Genomic DNA, 14,743 nt, shown 5'->3' with positions numbered 1-14,743 from the left:
TTTACCCCACTAGGGGAGAGAGGCCCTTTTCTAGAAGCCTTCCACCACAGGGTGGAGGAGGATCTTATCAAACTCTCTGCTGACTGCAAACACCCCCGCCCTAATCTTACTAATGCCCAGGTTTTAGCTCTTGAGTCTCTCAAGAGTCGAGATGATATTATCTGTAAGGTTTATCCAATAAAGGAACACAATTACAGATACTGTTTGTAATATTATGTAAGGCAATATATAACGAAAGCAAGTTAAGGATGAATTATAACTATGTATGTCTCACCTGCTGGTAATGAATACCCAATAACTGTAGGCAATCTGATCCAGCAGTGAATTTATCTAGAATGATTGTGAAATAAAACCCAACCTTATATGGTTTCATAAAGAGTTAAATACGAATGTGCAGCAAAATTATTATGTAGCAGGAAAAAAGGTCTACTATCAGAATTGAGAGGCAAGAGGAAATGCAAGTATTTGATAACTTTTGAGGAGTTCAATATTGCAGAGGTAACTTCGATAACCACAATTGTATAATTAGAAGGCAGAGACAAGATTATTAAAACTACGAAATAGCAAAATAAGAATATGGAATGTTATTCCCAGCTAAGTATGGTACTTCCAGAGATTAGTCACATTTACTACCTTATCCCATAGAGAGTTCTCCCTTTTGCCTGTCAGCAATGCGGTTTAGTGCTGAGCTGAGATGTGAGTAGTGTAAACAGGAAGCTTCCCGGTTTTCAGTCCGGTGGAATTCTGGGAGCTGTAGTTCAACTTGCAGAAAAGAATAATAATAACGAAAAAAACGGGTAAACACTTGCTGAAGAAATAATAAAGTTAAGTTAAAGCTTGCCAGGTCAGTATACTTATAGTTGTTAGATGGAGGATGACTGGAAGGAATCCTGTCTGGGAAGGAGAGCTGAGAATGGTGCAGCTTACTCGAGCAGCGTGAAAGTTTCACCTTGCAGGTATGAGAATGAGGCTTGGTACTCAGGTGTTCAAAGGAACGGATTAGAAATAACTAAGCAATGATGCTTAGTTGTTCTAAACTATTTAAAGGGGAAGTACCCAATCAGAAGAAAGAACGAATTAAAGGCACAGTAACCCTTACATTATCATTAAACAGGCGGATAAGGGCGGGTGTGTTGTGGTCAGGATAAGACAGCTTACTTAACAGAAGCAAACAGACAGCTGGGGGATACAGAGGTGTATCAGGTTTTGAGGGGTAATCCCACTGATGAATTTAGGAGAGAATTGGTGTCATTAATTTGATGATGGTATAGAGAATGGCATTTTGGATCAGAAACACAGCGGATTTTTTATTTGTCTCAAATCCTATTATTCCAATTTTCCATCACCCTCCCCCCAAGGTACATAAATCCTTGGAGGAGGTTGAAGGGAAGGCCAATTGTGGCAGGAATTGGTTCAATTTTTGAGAACATATCTACTTGGGTGGAATCTTTACACCAACCCATTGTGTTCAAATTGTCCACATACATCAAAGACACCAAAGCACTTACTAATTGTCTACAGCAAGGGACTTGGGATGAGAGATCACACTGGTTAACAGTGGATGTTTGTGGGGCCCTATATTCAGCCATTCCCCATGCCAGTGGTCTCGAAGCCGTGTCATATATGCTGGATAATTTCAGTAATTATGGTGAAAGTCTCAAGTTGTTTCTGTTACAGACACTTGAGTTCCTGTTATCCATAATTTTTTCCAGTTTACGGCAAATTCTATCTGCAAAGGTGTGGCACGGCGATGGGGGCCAAGTTTGCCCCTGCATACGCGAACCTATTTATGGGTTGGTGGGAGGCGTGCCACGTCTTTGCAGATAGAAACCCATTTAAGGCTGACATTACAATGTACAAAAGATTATATCGATGACCTCTGTTCATTTGGGCGGGGGGGGTCATGATAGATCAGTACAATTTGTGGAATATCTCAACACCAATGATGTAAATCTTCAATATACACATGCAAGTGATAACACCAGTATACCTTACTTGGATCTCCTCTTGATAGGGGATAAGGATGCAAGGGTTATTAAAACTACCCTATACCGTAAGCCCATTGCTACTAATGCTATTCTACATGGAAGAAGCAATCATCCAAGACATATGGGCTTTGGAGGTAGCAAAGGGCCAGTTTATTCGCATTTAAGCGTAACTGTACGGATATTGAGGATTTTGAGAGGAGAGAGAGACAGATCATGATGAAGAATTTATTGGATAGAGGCTATCACAAGAAAACAGTGAGCCGAGCACTTCTTGAGGTCAATTCGTTTGGTTAGAAAGCAATTACTTATTGAACATGGTTACACAAATGACAATGAGAAAAATTTGATGCTTCTAAGCCACTTTTTGTGACTCTCATATAGTGCACAATTTAGTGCCATATGTAACATAGTGAAAAAGCACCTTCCAATTCCTTGCGGCTGAAGACAGTTTCAGAGATATTACTTCAGAAGGCTGCAATTTTGTTTCAAGGAGGGTATGTACACTGGGTAACACCCTATCCCCTAGTCCTAATACGTCAATCATCTTTACCCAGAAGCAGTTGGTTGGAGGTTAAGGGGCATTACAGATGTCACTATAGTAATTGTATAGCCTGTGGCCATACAAGACTCTACAAATAATTTCAGTCAGCAGTGACTCAAAGGGTTTATGACCTTAATTCAATATACCAACTGCCGTTCGACCTATGTCATTTATATGGTGGATTTGTACACAATGTAATAAACAATACATAGGATGTACCTCCAGGGGAGGCAAGAAGCAGGATTAGGGAACACTTAAATAACATTGAGAATGGCTCTGAATGCTCGGACCTGGCTAGACTCTTTTTCTTTGTCCATGGCAAAGTGGTCCACAACATTCAAATGGCAAGTAATAGATTACATTCGTCCCTCTATAAGAGGGGGGCGATCGCTCAGCCAAACCTACTCTACAAGGAGGCCTTCTGGATTTTCAAATTGAACATCAGAAGACCTAATAGATTTAACATTGCTGGTGACATCATTAACTTCTGGTGCCACCATAAATAATTAAAATGAGATATATTCCACTGTATTATTAGGTTATGGGACTTTTCTCTTATAAATATATATATACAAATAGATGAGCATGCCCATATCCACTCCATATTAATGTTTTTTTTCAGGACTAGTGGGGAAACTAGCTGATAATGAATATGTATCTGATCCTACTCATTGGTATCTAGTGTGCTAAATATACTTAATCACCATAGTTAGGTCTGTTGGTATAATTGCAGCATACAAGTATTAGCACTATCTAACTTTGACACTTTAAATATTGACTATATTTATCAGGCTCCTAATTAGGAATGAGTCATATATGAATTGCGTTTGAATTTGATATACAAGAACCTTTCATAGTGGAGCTATGCGATTAACTTATTTTATTCACTATTATTGGTGATTAGAATACTTTATTATTGTGAGAGGTTTCTTTATGCTTTTTCATATTTGCAAAGATAAGCCTTTTATATTTTGCTGCTTCCCACCTGAAAGTTTGTAATATTACATTATCACAATCTAGCTAAAAATTCAGTGCCCCCTAGTCTTCTAATTATAATTTGTGGATTATATGTAATACATTTTTTACGAGTTATGTTTTTTCTTCCATTTATCCTGTTCCCATAGTCAGTATTGCCCCTATCCATTACGTCACTTTGAAGATTTTGTTTCCATTGGCCCATCCAGTATACTACACCTGTGCACTCAGGTGTATTTAAAGGGTGTTTTTTTTCACTAAGTATTAGTGTCATGACTAAGGCCAATGTGTTGCCGAAACGCGTAGGACTTGTGTTTTTTCTGTCCTGGATTGATGTCTTTTTTCTTTTATTATTTTTATACTTTCTCCAAATATCTTTTTCAAATAAAGCTATATACGCTTAGAAGGCTTGTGGGACTTTGTTCTATTTTGTTGCTTATCGTTTTCCACTAAGCCTCAGCTTACCGTCACTACCCGGAAGTGTTTAGCCGGGTAGCGTGGATGACTGGTGCCGCTACGCAACGCTCACCCTGAAGAGGTCGGAGGCCTAAGTGGTTGAGAGGAGGCGGTTGACGCGGGGACCCAGGCTGTTCCGAGGACTGACAGTATCATGGTGACGATCCGCTGTCACAGATTGCCCTAACCACAGGAAAGGCCAGCAGCGGGTGAGTGTTAATAATGCTACATGTACATCTTTAGTGACTTGGGAAATTTATCGTTACCTTGAGCTGTTTGTGAGGGACCTTTGTACATATTGAATAGATTTTAAAAAAAACAGCAATTTTTTGACTGTGTTAAATAATAGCAGTCATTTTCCTTCACACGTGTGCGTTTCAGGGCCTGCCTGCCAGGGCACAGTGTCACCCCAGTGCAACTAATATCTGGTGTAACAGTAGTGTAGATTTAAAAAAAACAACACTTATTTGACTGTGTTAAATAATAGCAGTTAGTTTCCTTCACACGTGTGCGTTTCAGTGCCTGCCTGCCAGGGCACAGTGTCACCCCAGTGCAACTCATATCTGGTGTAACAGTAGTGTAGATTTAAAAAAAAAAAAACACTTTTTTGACTGTGTTAAATAATAGCAGTCAGTTTCCTTCACACGTGTGCGTTTCAGTGCCTGCCTGCCAGGGCACAGTGTCACCCCAGTGCAACTCATATCTGGTGTAACAGTAGTGTAGATTAAAAAAAAAACAACACTTTTTTGACTGTGTTAAATAATAGCAGTCAGTTTCCTTCACACGTGTGCGTTTCAGGGCCTGCCTGCCAGGGAACAGTGTCATCCCAGTGCAAATCATATCTGGTGTAACAGTAGTGTAGATTTAAAAAAAAAAACACTTTTTTGACTGTGTTAAATAATAGCATCAGTTTCCTTCACACACGTGTGCGTTTCAGGGCCTGCCTGCCAGGGCACAGTGTCACCCCAGTGCAAATCATATCTGGTGTAAACAGTAGTATAGATTTAAAAAAACAACACTTTTTTGACTGTGTTAAATAATAGCAGTCAGTTTCCTTCACACATGTGCGTTTCAGGGCCTGCCTGTCAGGGCACAGTGTCACCCCAGTGCAACTCATATCTGGTGTAATAGTAGTGTAGATTTAAAAAAAAAAAACACTTTTTTGACTGTGTTAAAAAATAGCAGTCAGTTTCCTTCACTCGTGTGCGGTTTCAGGGCCTGCCTTGCCAAGGGCAGTGACACTGGGGTGACACTACCTGACTCGATACAGCATCATACCTGATGTTTTAAAACACGTTATTCCAAACAATTTAGGAATGTTAGGTTATTTATGCCTTTATGGCTTAAAACCAGACTCTGAATCAACTATGTAATTTATCACATGGGAGTTTTGCCATGGATCCCCCTCCGGCATGCCACAGTCCACGGTGTTAGTCCCCTTGAAACAACTTTTCCATCACTATTGCGGCCAGAAAGAGTCCCTGTGGGTTTTAAAATTCGCCTGCCTATTGAAGTCAATAGGGGTTCACCCGGTTTGCCGGTTCGCAAACTTTTGGGGAGGAAGTTCGCGTATCGCTGTTCGCGAACCCAAATTGTTCGCAACATCACTACCAGGCAATTCTCAATTAGGGTGACCCAAGAGCAATATGCATAAAAATCAAAAGAGAGAGAACAGCACTCCATGAGATAGAACAGAAGCTAGAATAGAATGTACACTCTCTACTTCACATTGTAGCAAAGTGTCATTTCTTTAGTGTTGTCACACTGAAAAGATATAATAAAATATTTACAAAAATCTGAGGAGTGTACTCACCTTTTTGAGATACTGTATGTGTGCATATGTATGTATACTTATGTATGCATATGTATATGTGTGTTTGCGTGTATATATGTGTATGCATTGGGTATATGTGTGTGTGTGTGTTTTATGTGTGTTATGTTCATAGGTTGTAATGTGACAATATAAGAATGAAAATGTTAATGTGTGCATCAATACCTTTTGAAATTTTGTTGTTATAAAAGGAATGTTTAGGGTGTTAGTTGTGCTTTGCAAGAAATGCTGTCCAAATGAGGGGGGTGGGGGCTGCCACAGACTTTGTACTGGGCCCAGTGTATTCTAGTTATGCCTATGGCATCAACAGATACATTTCATTGCCTACACAATTTATAGCCCTACACAATTTATACATTGATCTTTCAACAATAAAAGCAATTTTAGAAAGTATCACATATGGCAAAAAGTACAATTTACAAAACTACATGCAAGTGTTATTAAACATTAGCATAGTAGTCATGTGAACTTTAGGCTTCCATATTTAGTATAAATTCACCTTCCCAAACACCAACATTTATGAATTTATATCTATATAATTAAATAAAAATTACTAATTGAATTCTGGAAAAAAACATGATATTACCATGCACCATTTTGAAATGCACAAAATGGGAATAAAACTTAACCCAAAAAATGTTAGCTAATATATTTTAAAGTAAACAATGTTATAATTTCCCAGAGGGTTCACCACTCATTTTGACAATGTATGAAATCCCCCCCATGTTCAAACTCGCCTAGTATAGTAAAACAAAAAACACTATAAAATATTTGCACCAAAAATAATCATATACAGAATTCCATGAAATATCATCTATTTTTTGACTCGCTTAATTTCCCCATTCCATTTATTTCGATACATACTAATTTAAACAAGCCTTGAAACAAGTAAGTATCTTTGAGCACTGGCATCAATAACAAATTGTGGGTAACATTTGCTGCCAGGTGATCATTATTATGTTGGTGATCGCTTGACATTTGTAACAGCATGAAATCCCCTAATTTTTATGACAGGATTCCTTCTTTCACATAAGGGTTCTTATTATATAACTCTATGGCTGGGGTAGTAAGGCCTCTTTAGAGTTGCCAGAACTGACAGCATAAGGCCAATCTGTTAGGACACTTGTCATTGAGACAATCATATGGCAGCTAAATGCAAACAAGTCATCTCATCTGAAAAGAAGATTACCTATTTCACAGCCTCCATGATATTGGTCTATACACTTATGGGTCAATCTGGTGATTACTGCTACCCTGGTGAACACCCTAAGTACTATCAGGCATATGATTATAAACTTGAAATATGGTGGTGTTATACCACTTTAAAGAACACAAAGAATAAAACATAAGACCCTCATTTAATGATGTGATAACCTTAAATTTCAAATGAGGATTATTGTGCGTGTGTTATATTCTGTCTTTAGAGGATAGGTGCCATCATCCCCATTCAGTAAACACATTAAAAATATATAAAATTAATATAATCTACTAATGACAAAGGTATGACACAGAACATTGAAAATAAGCGCACACTTCTTAAAAGAGCTTGCATGGGGTCACACGCAAATTGGCTTGTGACCCATCATTCAAAATAGGGAAATCACAAGTGTGGAAAATGAGAGCTGGTGTTCAGTTGGGGCAGGTGATCACCAGCATTTTCTGGGTACATTATTTTGAAGAGTGGCAACCCTCCCCCCCCCCCCAGCCAAAACAACAGATTTCCTGTTTTATTTATTTTACAGTCATATTCCTGCTATCATATTTGATATTTTTGTTACAATGTCTCATCACTATGTTAATATCAACCATATAATCAGAATCAGGTCCAGTTTCAGATTATTCTACTTAAAGTATATAATTTCTAGAAACATACAAATAATCAAAAATTCAATGAATTGATATAAAATATGTCACATTACATTTCATTTACAAATCTTTTAAACATAGAGCAATTTGTGAACTCTATCACTTAGTCCCAGAGGTCTGCAAGTTTAAGTAACTTACGAACATAGTTATGGTTTTCAACAAAGGATACTAAGAGAAGAAAACTAATTAAATATTAAAAGAATATTGGAATGTTACTTAAAATTGCATGCTCTATCTAAATAATGAAAGCTTAATCATGACATTACTGATCCCTTCAACATTAGCATACAAAAATATTTGTATTTATTTAAAGCAATGGCCAACTTGTTAACACATGGGATAGCCCAGCGATGTTTTAGAAGCCTGAAAGGGACCTGTAACCCAATAATTTTCTTTCATGATTCAGATAAAACATACAATTTTGAAAAACTTTCTAATTTTCTTCTATTTTCAAATTTGCTTCATTCTCTCTGTAAATTTTGTTCAAAAAGCAACAATGCACTACTGTAAACTAGCTTAACACATCAGTTAAACCGATGACAACAGCCAAATACGTGCAGCCACCAATCAGCAACTAGCTTAACCCACTAGTGCATTGCTGCTCCTGGGCCTATATAGCTATGCTTTTCAACAAAGAATAGATCAAAATTAGATCAAAATAAGTCATTTGTAAAGTTGTTTAAAACTGCAATCTCTATCTGAACTATGAAAGAAAAAATTGGGGGGTTTATGTCCATTTAAAAGGACATAAAACTGTGCTTGTCCCCCACAATCTGAATATGAGTATAATGTTGACATTACTGATCTATTTAATGTTAGCATACAGTAATATGGACTTTTATATAAAGCAGAGGCCAACTTGTTAACATATTGGACAGCAGATCAATGTTTTAGAAGCCTTATAGGGACATGAAACCCAATATTTGTCTTTCATAATTCAGACAGAGGGGCATATTTATCAAAGTGTGAGCGGATGATACAATGTAGGGTATCATGTCCGCTGCACATCGATAAATGCCGACAACATACGCTGTCGGCATTTATCATTGCACAAGCAGTTCACCAGAACTGCTTGTGCAATACCGCCCCTGCAGATTTGTGGCCAATCGGCCGCTAGCAGGGGGGTGTCAATCAACCCGATCGTATTCAATTAGGTTGATTTATGTCCGCCGCCTCAGAGCAGGCGGACAAGTTATGGAGCAACAGTCTTTAGACCGCTGCTTCATAACTTCTGTTTCCAGCCAGCCTGAAGGTTCGCCGGAAACAAGGGGCATTAAGCTCCATTAGGAGCTTGATAATTCGGCCCCAGAATGTACAAATGTTTCAAAAAAAGTTTACAATTTACTCCTTTGATCAAATTTGCTTAGTTTTCATGTTATTCTTTATTGAATAGATATCTAGATAGGTAGCATGCACATGTCAGGAGCACTACATGATAGGAAATAATGCTGTCATCTAGTGCTCTTGCTAATGTATAACAGTCTTGCAAAACTGCTTCCACATAGTACTGCAGATATGTGCACACTCCTGAGCTTGCTTTCCTGCTTTTCAACAAAAAATAACAAGAAAACAAAGAAAATGTTATAATAGAAATACATTGAAAAGTTGTTTTAAAATGATATACGCTATCTGAATCATAAATACAAAAATTGGGTTTTGTGTCCCTTTAAAGGGATATAAATAATTATGCTTGTCCCACACATCATAGAAATCCAAAAAGCTAATGCTGTAATCTGTAGATGCTGCAGATCAAACAGCTGTTATAGCCAATTTGCAGCATTTTGAAGACTTAGGATACATATTTTGTTTTCTGGCCTCTCTAGGGAGCATGGAACAAAGTACAATTATTACACAAATCCAAGATGCGATTAAAACCCCTTTTGTAGGTTGCAAATGATTTGTGTCTATGGAACACAAAAAAAACAGATTAATAGTTCATAAAAGTTCCCAAAGCCATAGGACAAGATTTAGGTAAAGTTGTAGGGTACACTTATATCTGCTGTACTCCTTTCCAGATGGTCTTTTGAGATGTGACCACCTTATTTACCCATTCATAATGGCCCAAAGCACATTTTCTCCAGTTTATCTTGGGGCATAAAAACTATGGCACACATTTTTTTGTGTTTTCCTGGGGCTGCAAAAACTAGTGCAGGGCGATGCATGTATTCATCAGCTGCCAGTTTGTGATCCCTAGACTAAAGTGTTTAAAGGGACATTAGACACTAAGGACTAGATTACAAGTGGAGCATTAAAAATCACTTACGTGCAAGCGATATTAGTGCTCCACTTTGTAATACCAGCAAAACGCTAATGTAGTAAGCATTACGCTCATGAAAGCGCTCTTCCATAGGCTCCAACAGAGAAGGCACAGAACCTAAGCGCAGCGAAGGGGGTAAGTCGCTCAGCGATTGCAGCATTTTAAAAAATATACTGTATATGTATATGCTTATATATGTAGACTACGATATGATAATTTAGTTCTCCAATTGTAATCTAGCCCTTAATACATTTTATAAGCATATTATTGAGGTTTTTCCACACCTCACTCAAGTCATGGGTGCTGACATGTTGATTTTTCGCTTTCAATGCATTCCGGTGCTGAAATGTTTGTGCATGTGCAGCAAATTCTCCTGCAACAAAACCTAGGTTTTAAAATGGGCGCCTATAATTAGATGGAATTGTATGAAGTTTATTTAGGTTTAATGTAATTTTCTTAAATAAAGTAGATATAAACAAATTTGGATAAAGATAAAATCAATAAAAATAGTTTCATAAGGAAGTTTCTATAAAAAAAATTAAGTTATTTAATTATCAGGAGCAGGTATGTGTGTATCAACTCTCCAATTTATCATCTATTTTAAATATACCTCTTTAAATTGTTTATGGATGTCTAATATTATTCAAATACAATCTGCCGAAAATAAACTTAATATTACCTACCATACTGTGTAACAAATGCTATGCAGCTGTTCACCATAATAGGAATGTCGTTTTTGCTGAGCTGCTGATCTTGTAGCGCGGTACCATCTGTACCTGCTGCTTTTTCAATTGCAGAATGCCAGACCATGAAATCTGGTATTGTATGTCCATGGATATATAATGTTCTGAAAGTTAAAAAAAAAGGCAAATAAATATATTTTATAATAGACTTAAGGATGGCATAATGTTAAATACAGCGGAAAATCAGGTTTAATTTAATGTAGTTGCTGATATTGTGTAGTAGACAAGATTGTGTTACAGAGTCTTTGTACAACCAGAAAAATAGAATAGAATCTGAGTATTATACTTTATCTGTTTTCAGTTTTACAAATAGATGTTCGCAAAGATTAATGTGACATTAGTATTACGTTCTTGACACAATTTAACCATAAATAGAAAAATAAAGATTACAAAGGGGAAAGGGCAACATTTAAACATGTTGAATTAAAAGCTACTGAAATGTAGGCTAAAATAAATCCAACAGTATGATTTGTTTACTAATGTGTTCTTAAAGGGACATAATACTCATTTGCTAAATCACTTCAAACTGATGCAGTATAACTGTAAAAATCTGACAATAAAATATCACCTGAGCATCTCTATGTAAAAAAAAAAGAAGATATATTACTGCACGACTTCCTCAGCTCAGCAGAGTAATTTCTGTGTAAAAAGTTATACTCAGCTGCAGCCCAGCTGCAGGTGAAAAAAAAATAATAAAAAAATTAAGAAATGAACAGCAGCCAATCAGTATCAACAGTGCTGAGGTCATGAACTCTTTTACTGTGATTTCATGAGATTTGACTTAACTCTTATGAGATTTCATAGTAAACTTCCTTAAACTGAAAAGGAAAATAAGATGAGAAATAAGTTGAGAGTGGACGAAAGCTCACTCCCTTAGCTGTCCCGGGACAGGCATACTGATTTGCTGCTTAGAAGTTGTTTACAATGGGATGTGGCTACTGAGGAACTTTTAAGGTAAAATAACTTTCTTTTATACATAGAGATGTTCAGGTAATATTTTCTAGTCAGCTTTATACTGCTATGCTGCATCACTTTCAAGTGTTTCAACATGTGGGTATCATGGCCCTTTAATTATAAGGACACATAGCTATATTGGTAGGCCACACTCAATTTTCAGCAAGCAAACAGTGGTAATATGTATTAAAATACCATCTTTTAGATAATTCTAACACGAAAACAAAGAAAATTTTCAGGACAGTTGATAAAATAGGTTTTCTCCATTAAAGAGAGGAAAAAAAAGAATTTTCAAAAGAACCATTAACAAGAGGCATATATGTACAGCCACCAATAAGCAGCTAGCTCCCAGCAGTGCATTTCTGCTCTGAGCATATCTGGATATGCTTTTCAAGGAAGGATACTAAAAGAATGTAGTAAATTAGATAATAGAAGTAAATTGGAAACATGTTTAAAACTTTATGCACTATATGAATCATGAAATTGGATTTAATGTATATTTAACAGAAAGGGAAATGTTGCATTTTCTTTGAACACTTAATCCATAATCTTGTGTCAATTTACTTCAAATTTACAATATTTACATAATTTTCAGTCACTGAGGGTGCCCACAAAACCTACTAAATTTAAAATAAATTTGTTCACACATTTCAATGTTCTAAGCACCTCAAAACAGCATTTAGCACTGAAGGTCCAGTGAACTTAAAAAAAAAAAATTGATTGAATGTTTTTGGAGTTGGAGTACTTTGTGCTGAAAATGATTAGTCAAACTTACAGCAAAACCACTACACTAATATTTTTGAAAATTGATAGATGGATTTTATTGTCCAGTATGTTGTTTTTTTATTTGAAGAAAAAAAAAAAGCAGTGGTTACTGAAACGATGTAAACATTTTGGCAGGTAAGAACTTTTGTTTTGATTTAATTACCTGTCAAATGATTAAGCAGAACATTTTGGGGTAGGGGCTTTTATGCTCTTTTAATCACCCTGCTTTCCAAATGAATTAATGGGGGTTTATGAAATGCAGCATCTCAAAGGGCTGCATGGTTTAAAGGGACACTGAACACATTTTTTTTCCGTGATTCAGATAGAGCATGCGATTTTAAGCAACTTTCTAATTTACTCCTATTATTAATTTTTCTCCGCTCTCTTGCTATCTTTATTTGGAAAAGAAGGCATCTAAGCTTTTTTTTTTTGGTTCAGTACTCTGGACAGCTTTTTTTTATTGGTGTATCAATTTATCCACCAATCAGCAAGAACAACCCAGGTTGTTCACCAAAAAAGGGCCGGCATCTAAACTTACATTCTTGCATTTCAAACAAAGATACCAAGAGAATGAATAAAATTTGATAATAGGAGTAAATTAGAAAGTTGCTTAAAATTTCATGCTCTATCTGAATCACGAAATTGCATGTTACTATTCCTGTTAATATTGTTTTTGTCTCTAGTTTAACCCCTTAACGACCGACGACGTATGCCATACGTCCTCAAAAAAAAAGCACTTAACGACCGAGGACGTATGGCATACGTCGTCGGTTTAACAGAGCACTGGAAGCGATCGGAATCGCTTCCAGCTGCTCTAACAGTATTGCAGGCTTGCCTTGAGGTCTAGGCATCCTGCAATACTGTTCCCGAGTGCCGGGACCGGATTGATCACTCCCCCACGAGTGATCACTTCCGGTTTCGCTCCACGTGGAGCCCGGCAGTGTTTCAGAGCATCGGAAGCGATCGGACACGCTTCCGATGCTCTGATTGTGTGCTAAGTGCCTCGGTGGGTCGAGGCACTTAGTTAGTTATAAAATAAAAGTAATAATTAAAAAAAAAAAAAAAAAAACGTATATTAAAAAAAAAGCCCTAAATAGCCCCCCCCCCTCCCCCTTCACTAGGCATCCAAGATGGCGATGCCCAGTGCATCATGGGGCCTCTGGGGGTGTCCCTAGCCTGCCTCATCATAGGGGCAAGCTAGGGTCACCCAATCTGAGCCTCCCACCCTAAAAAAAAAAATAATAATAAAATACCCCATTTGTCTGATCATGTCAATATTTGTAAATATTGACTATGATCAGTGTGGATCTCCCTCCCTCTCCTCACTTGCCATTTTGTTGGAGAGAGAGAGAGACCTGTATTTAGCAGAGAGAGAGATTTATTTCTTTTATTTGTTAAAAAATATAGAACCAAAGGCTCTTTTCAGAGCCATTAACCCCTAGCTTGCCAGTGATCACTATATATCACTGGCAGTAACATAGGTGCACTTTTTTTTTGCTGCATTTTGCTGTCTGTGCATTTTTTTAGGGGTTAATTTTGTTGTTGTAATTTTTTAAAAACCCAAAGGCTCTTTTCAGAAACATTTAGTTAATTTAATTTAATTTTCAGAGCCATTAACCCCTAGCTTGCCAGTGATCACTATATATCACTGGCAGTAGCATAGGTGCACTTTTTTTTTGCTGCATTTTGCTGTCTGTGCATTTTTTTAGGGGTTAATTTTGTTGTTGTAATTTTTTAAAAACCCAAAGGCTCTTTTCAGAAACATTTAGTTAATTTAATTTAATTTAATTTTCAGAGCCATTAACCCCTAGCTTGCCAGTGATCGCTATAAATCACTGGCAGTTGCATAGCTGTACTTTTTTGCTGTCTGTGCATTTTTTTAGGGGTTAATTTTGTTGTTGTAATTTTTTAAAAACCCAAAGGCTCTATTCAGAAACATTTAGTTAATTTAATTTAATTTTCAGAGCCATTAACCCCTAGCTTGCCAGTGATCGCTATAAATCACTGGCAGTTGCATAGCTGTACTTTTTTGCTATCTGTGCATTTTTTTAGGGGTTAATTTTGTTGTTGTAATTTTTTAAAAACCCAAAGGCTCTTTTCAGAAACATTTAGTTAATTTAATTTAATTTTCAGAGCCATTAACCCCTAGCTTGCCAGTGGTCGCTATAAATCACTGGCAGTAGCATAGCTGTACTTTTTTGCTAGTTAATTTAGTTAATTAATTTAGTTAATTTAATTTAATTTTCAGAGCCATTAACCCCTAGCTTGCCAGTGATCGCTATAAATCACTGGCAGTTGCATAGCTGTACTTTTTTGCTGTCTGTGCATTTTTTTTAGGGGTTAATTTTGTTGTTGTAATTTTTTAAA

The 14,743-nt window shown here is 36.8% G+C and overlaps 1 protein-coding gene across 1 annotated transcript in view; it reads right to left on the bottom strand.

Moving 5' to 3' along the window:
- ARAP2 (ArfGAP with RhoGAP domain, ankyrin repeat and PH domain 2) overlaps window positions 1-14,743 on the bottom strand; it is a 626,699-nt gene that overhangs the window by 222,189 nt on the left and 389,767 nt on the right. Inside the window, exon 20 of the mRNA XM_053704072.1 lies at window positions 10,598-10,761. Coding sequence (XP_053560047.1) covers window positions 10,598-10,761 — 164 coding nt within the window. The remainder of the gene's footprint in view (window positions 1-10,597; window positions 10,762-14,743) is intronic.

The sequence above is a fragment of the Bombina bombina genome, chromosome 2 (assembly GCF_027579735.1).
Source record: "Bombina bombina isolate aBomBom1 chromosome 2, aBomBom1.pri, whole genome shotgun sequence".
Classification (NCBI taxonomy): domain Eukaryota; kingdom Metazoa; phylum Chordata; class Amphibia; order Anura; family Bombinatoridae; genus Bombina; species Bombina bombina.
The sequence above is the reverse complement of the archived record's forward strand: the minus strand, read 5'-3'. Positions and strand labels throughout refer to the sequence as shown.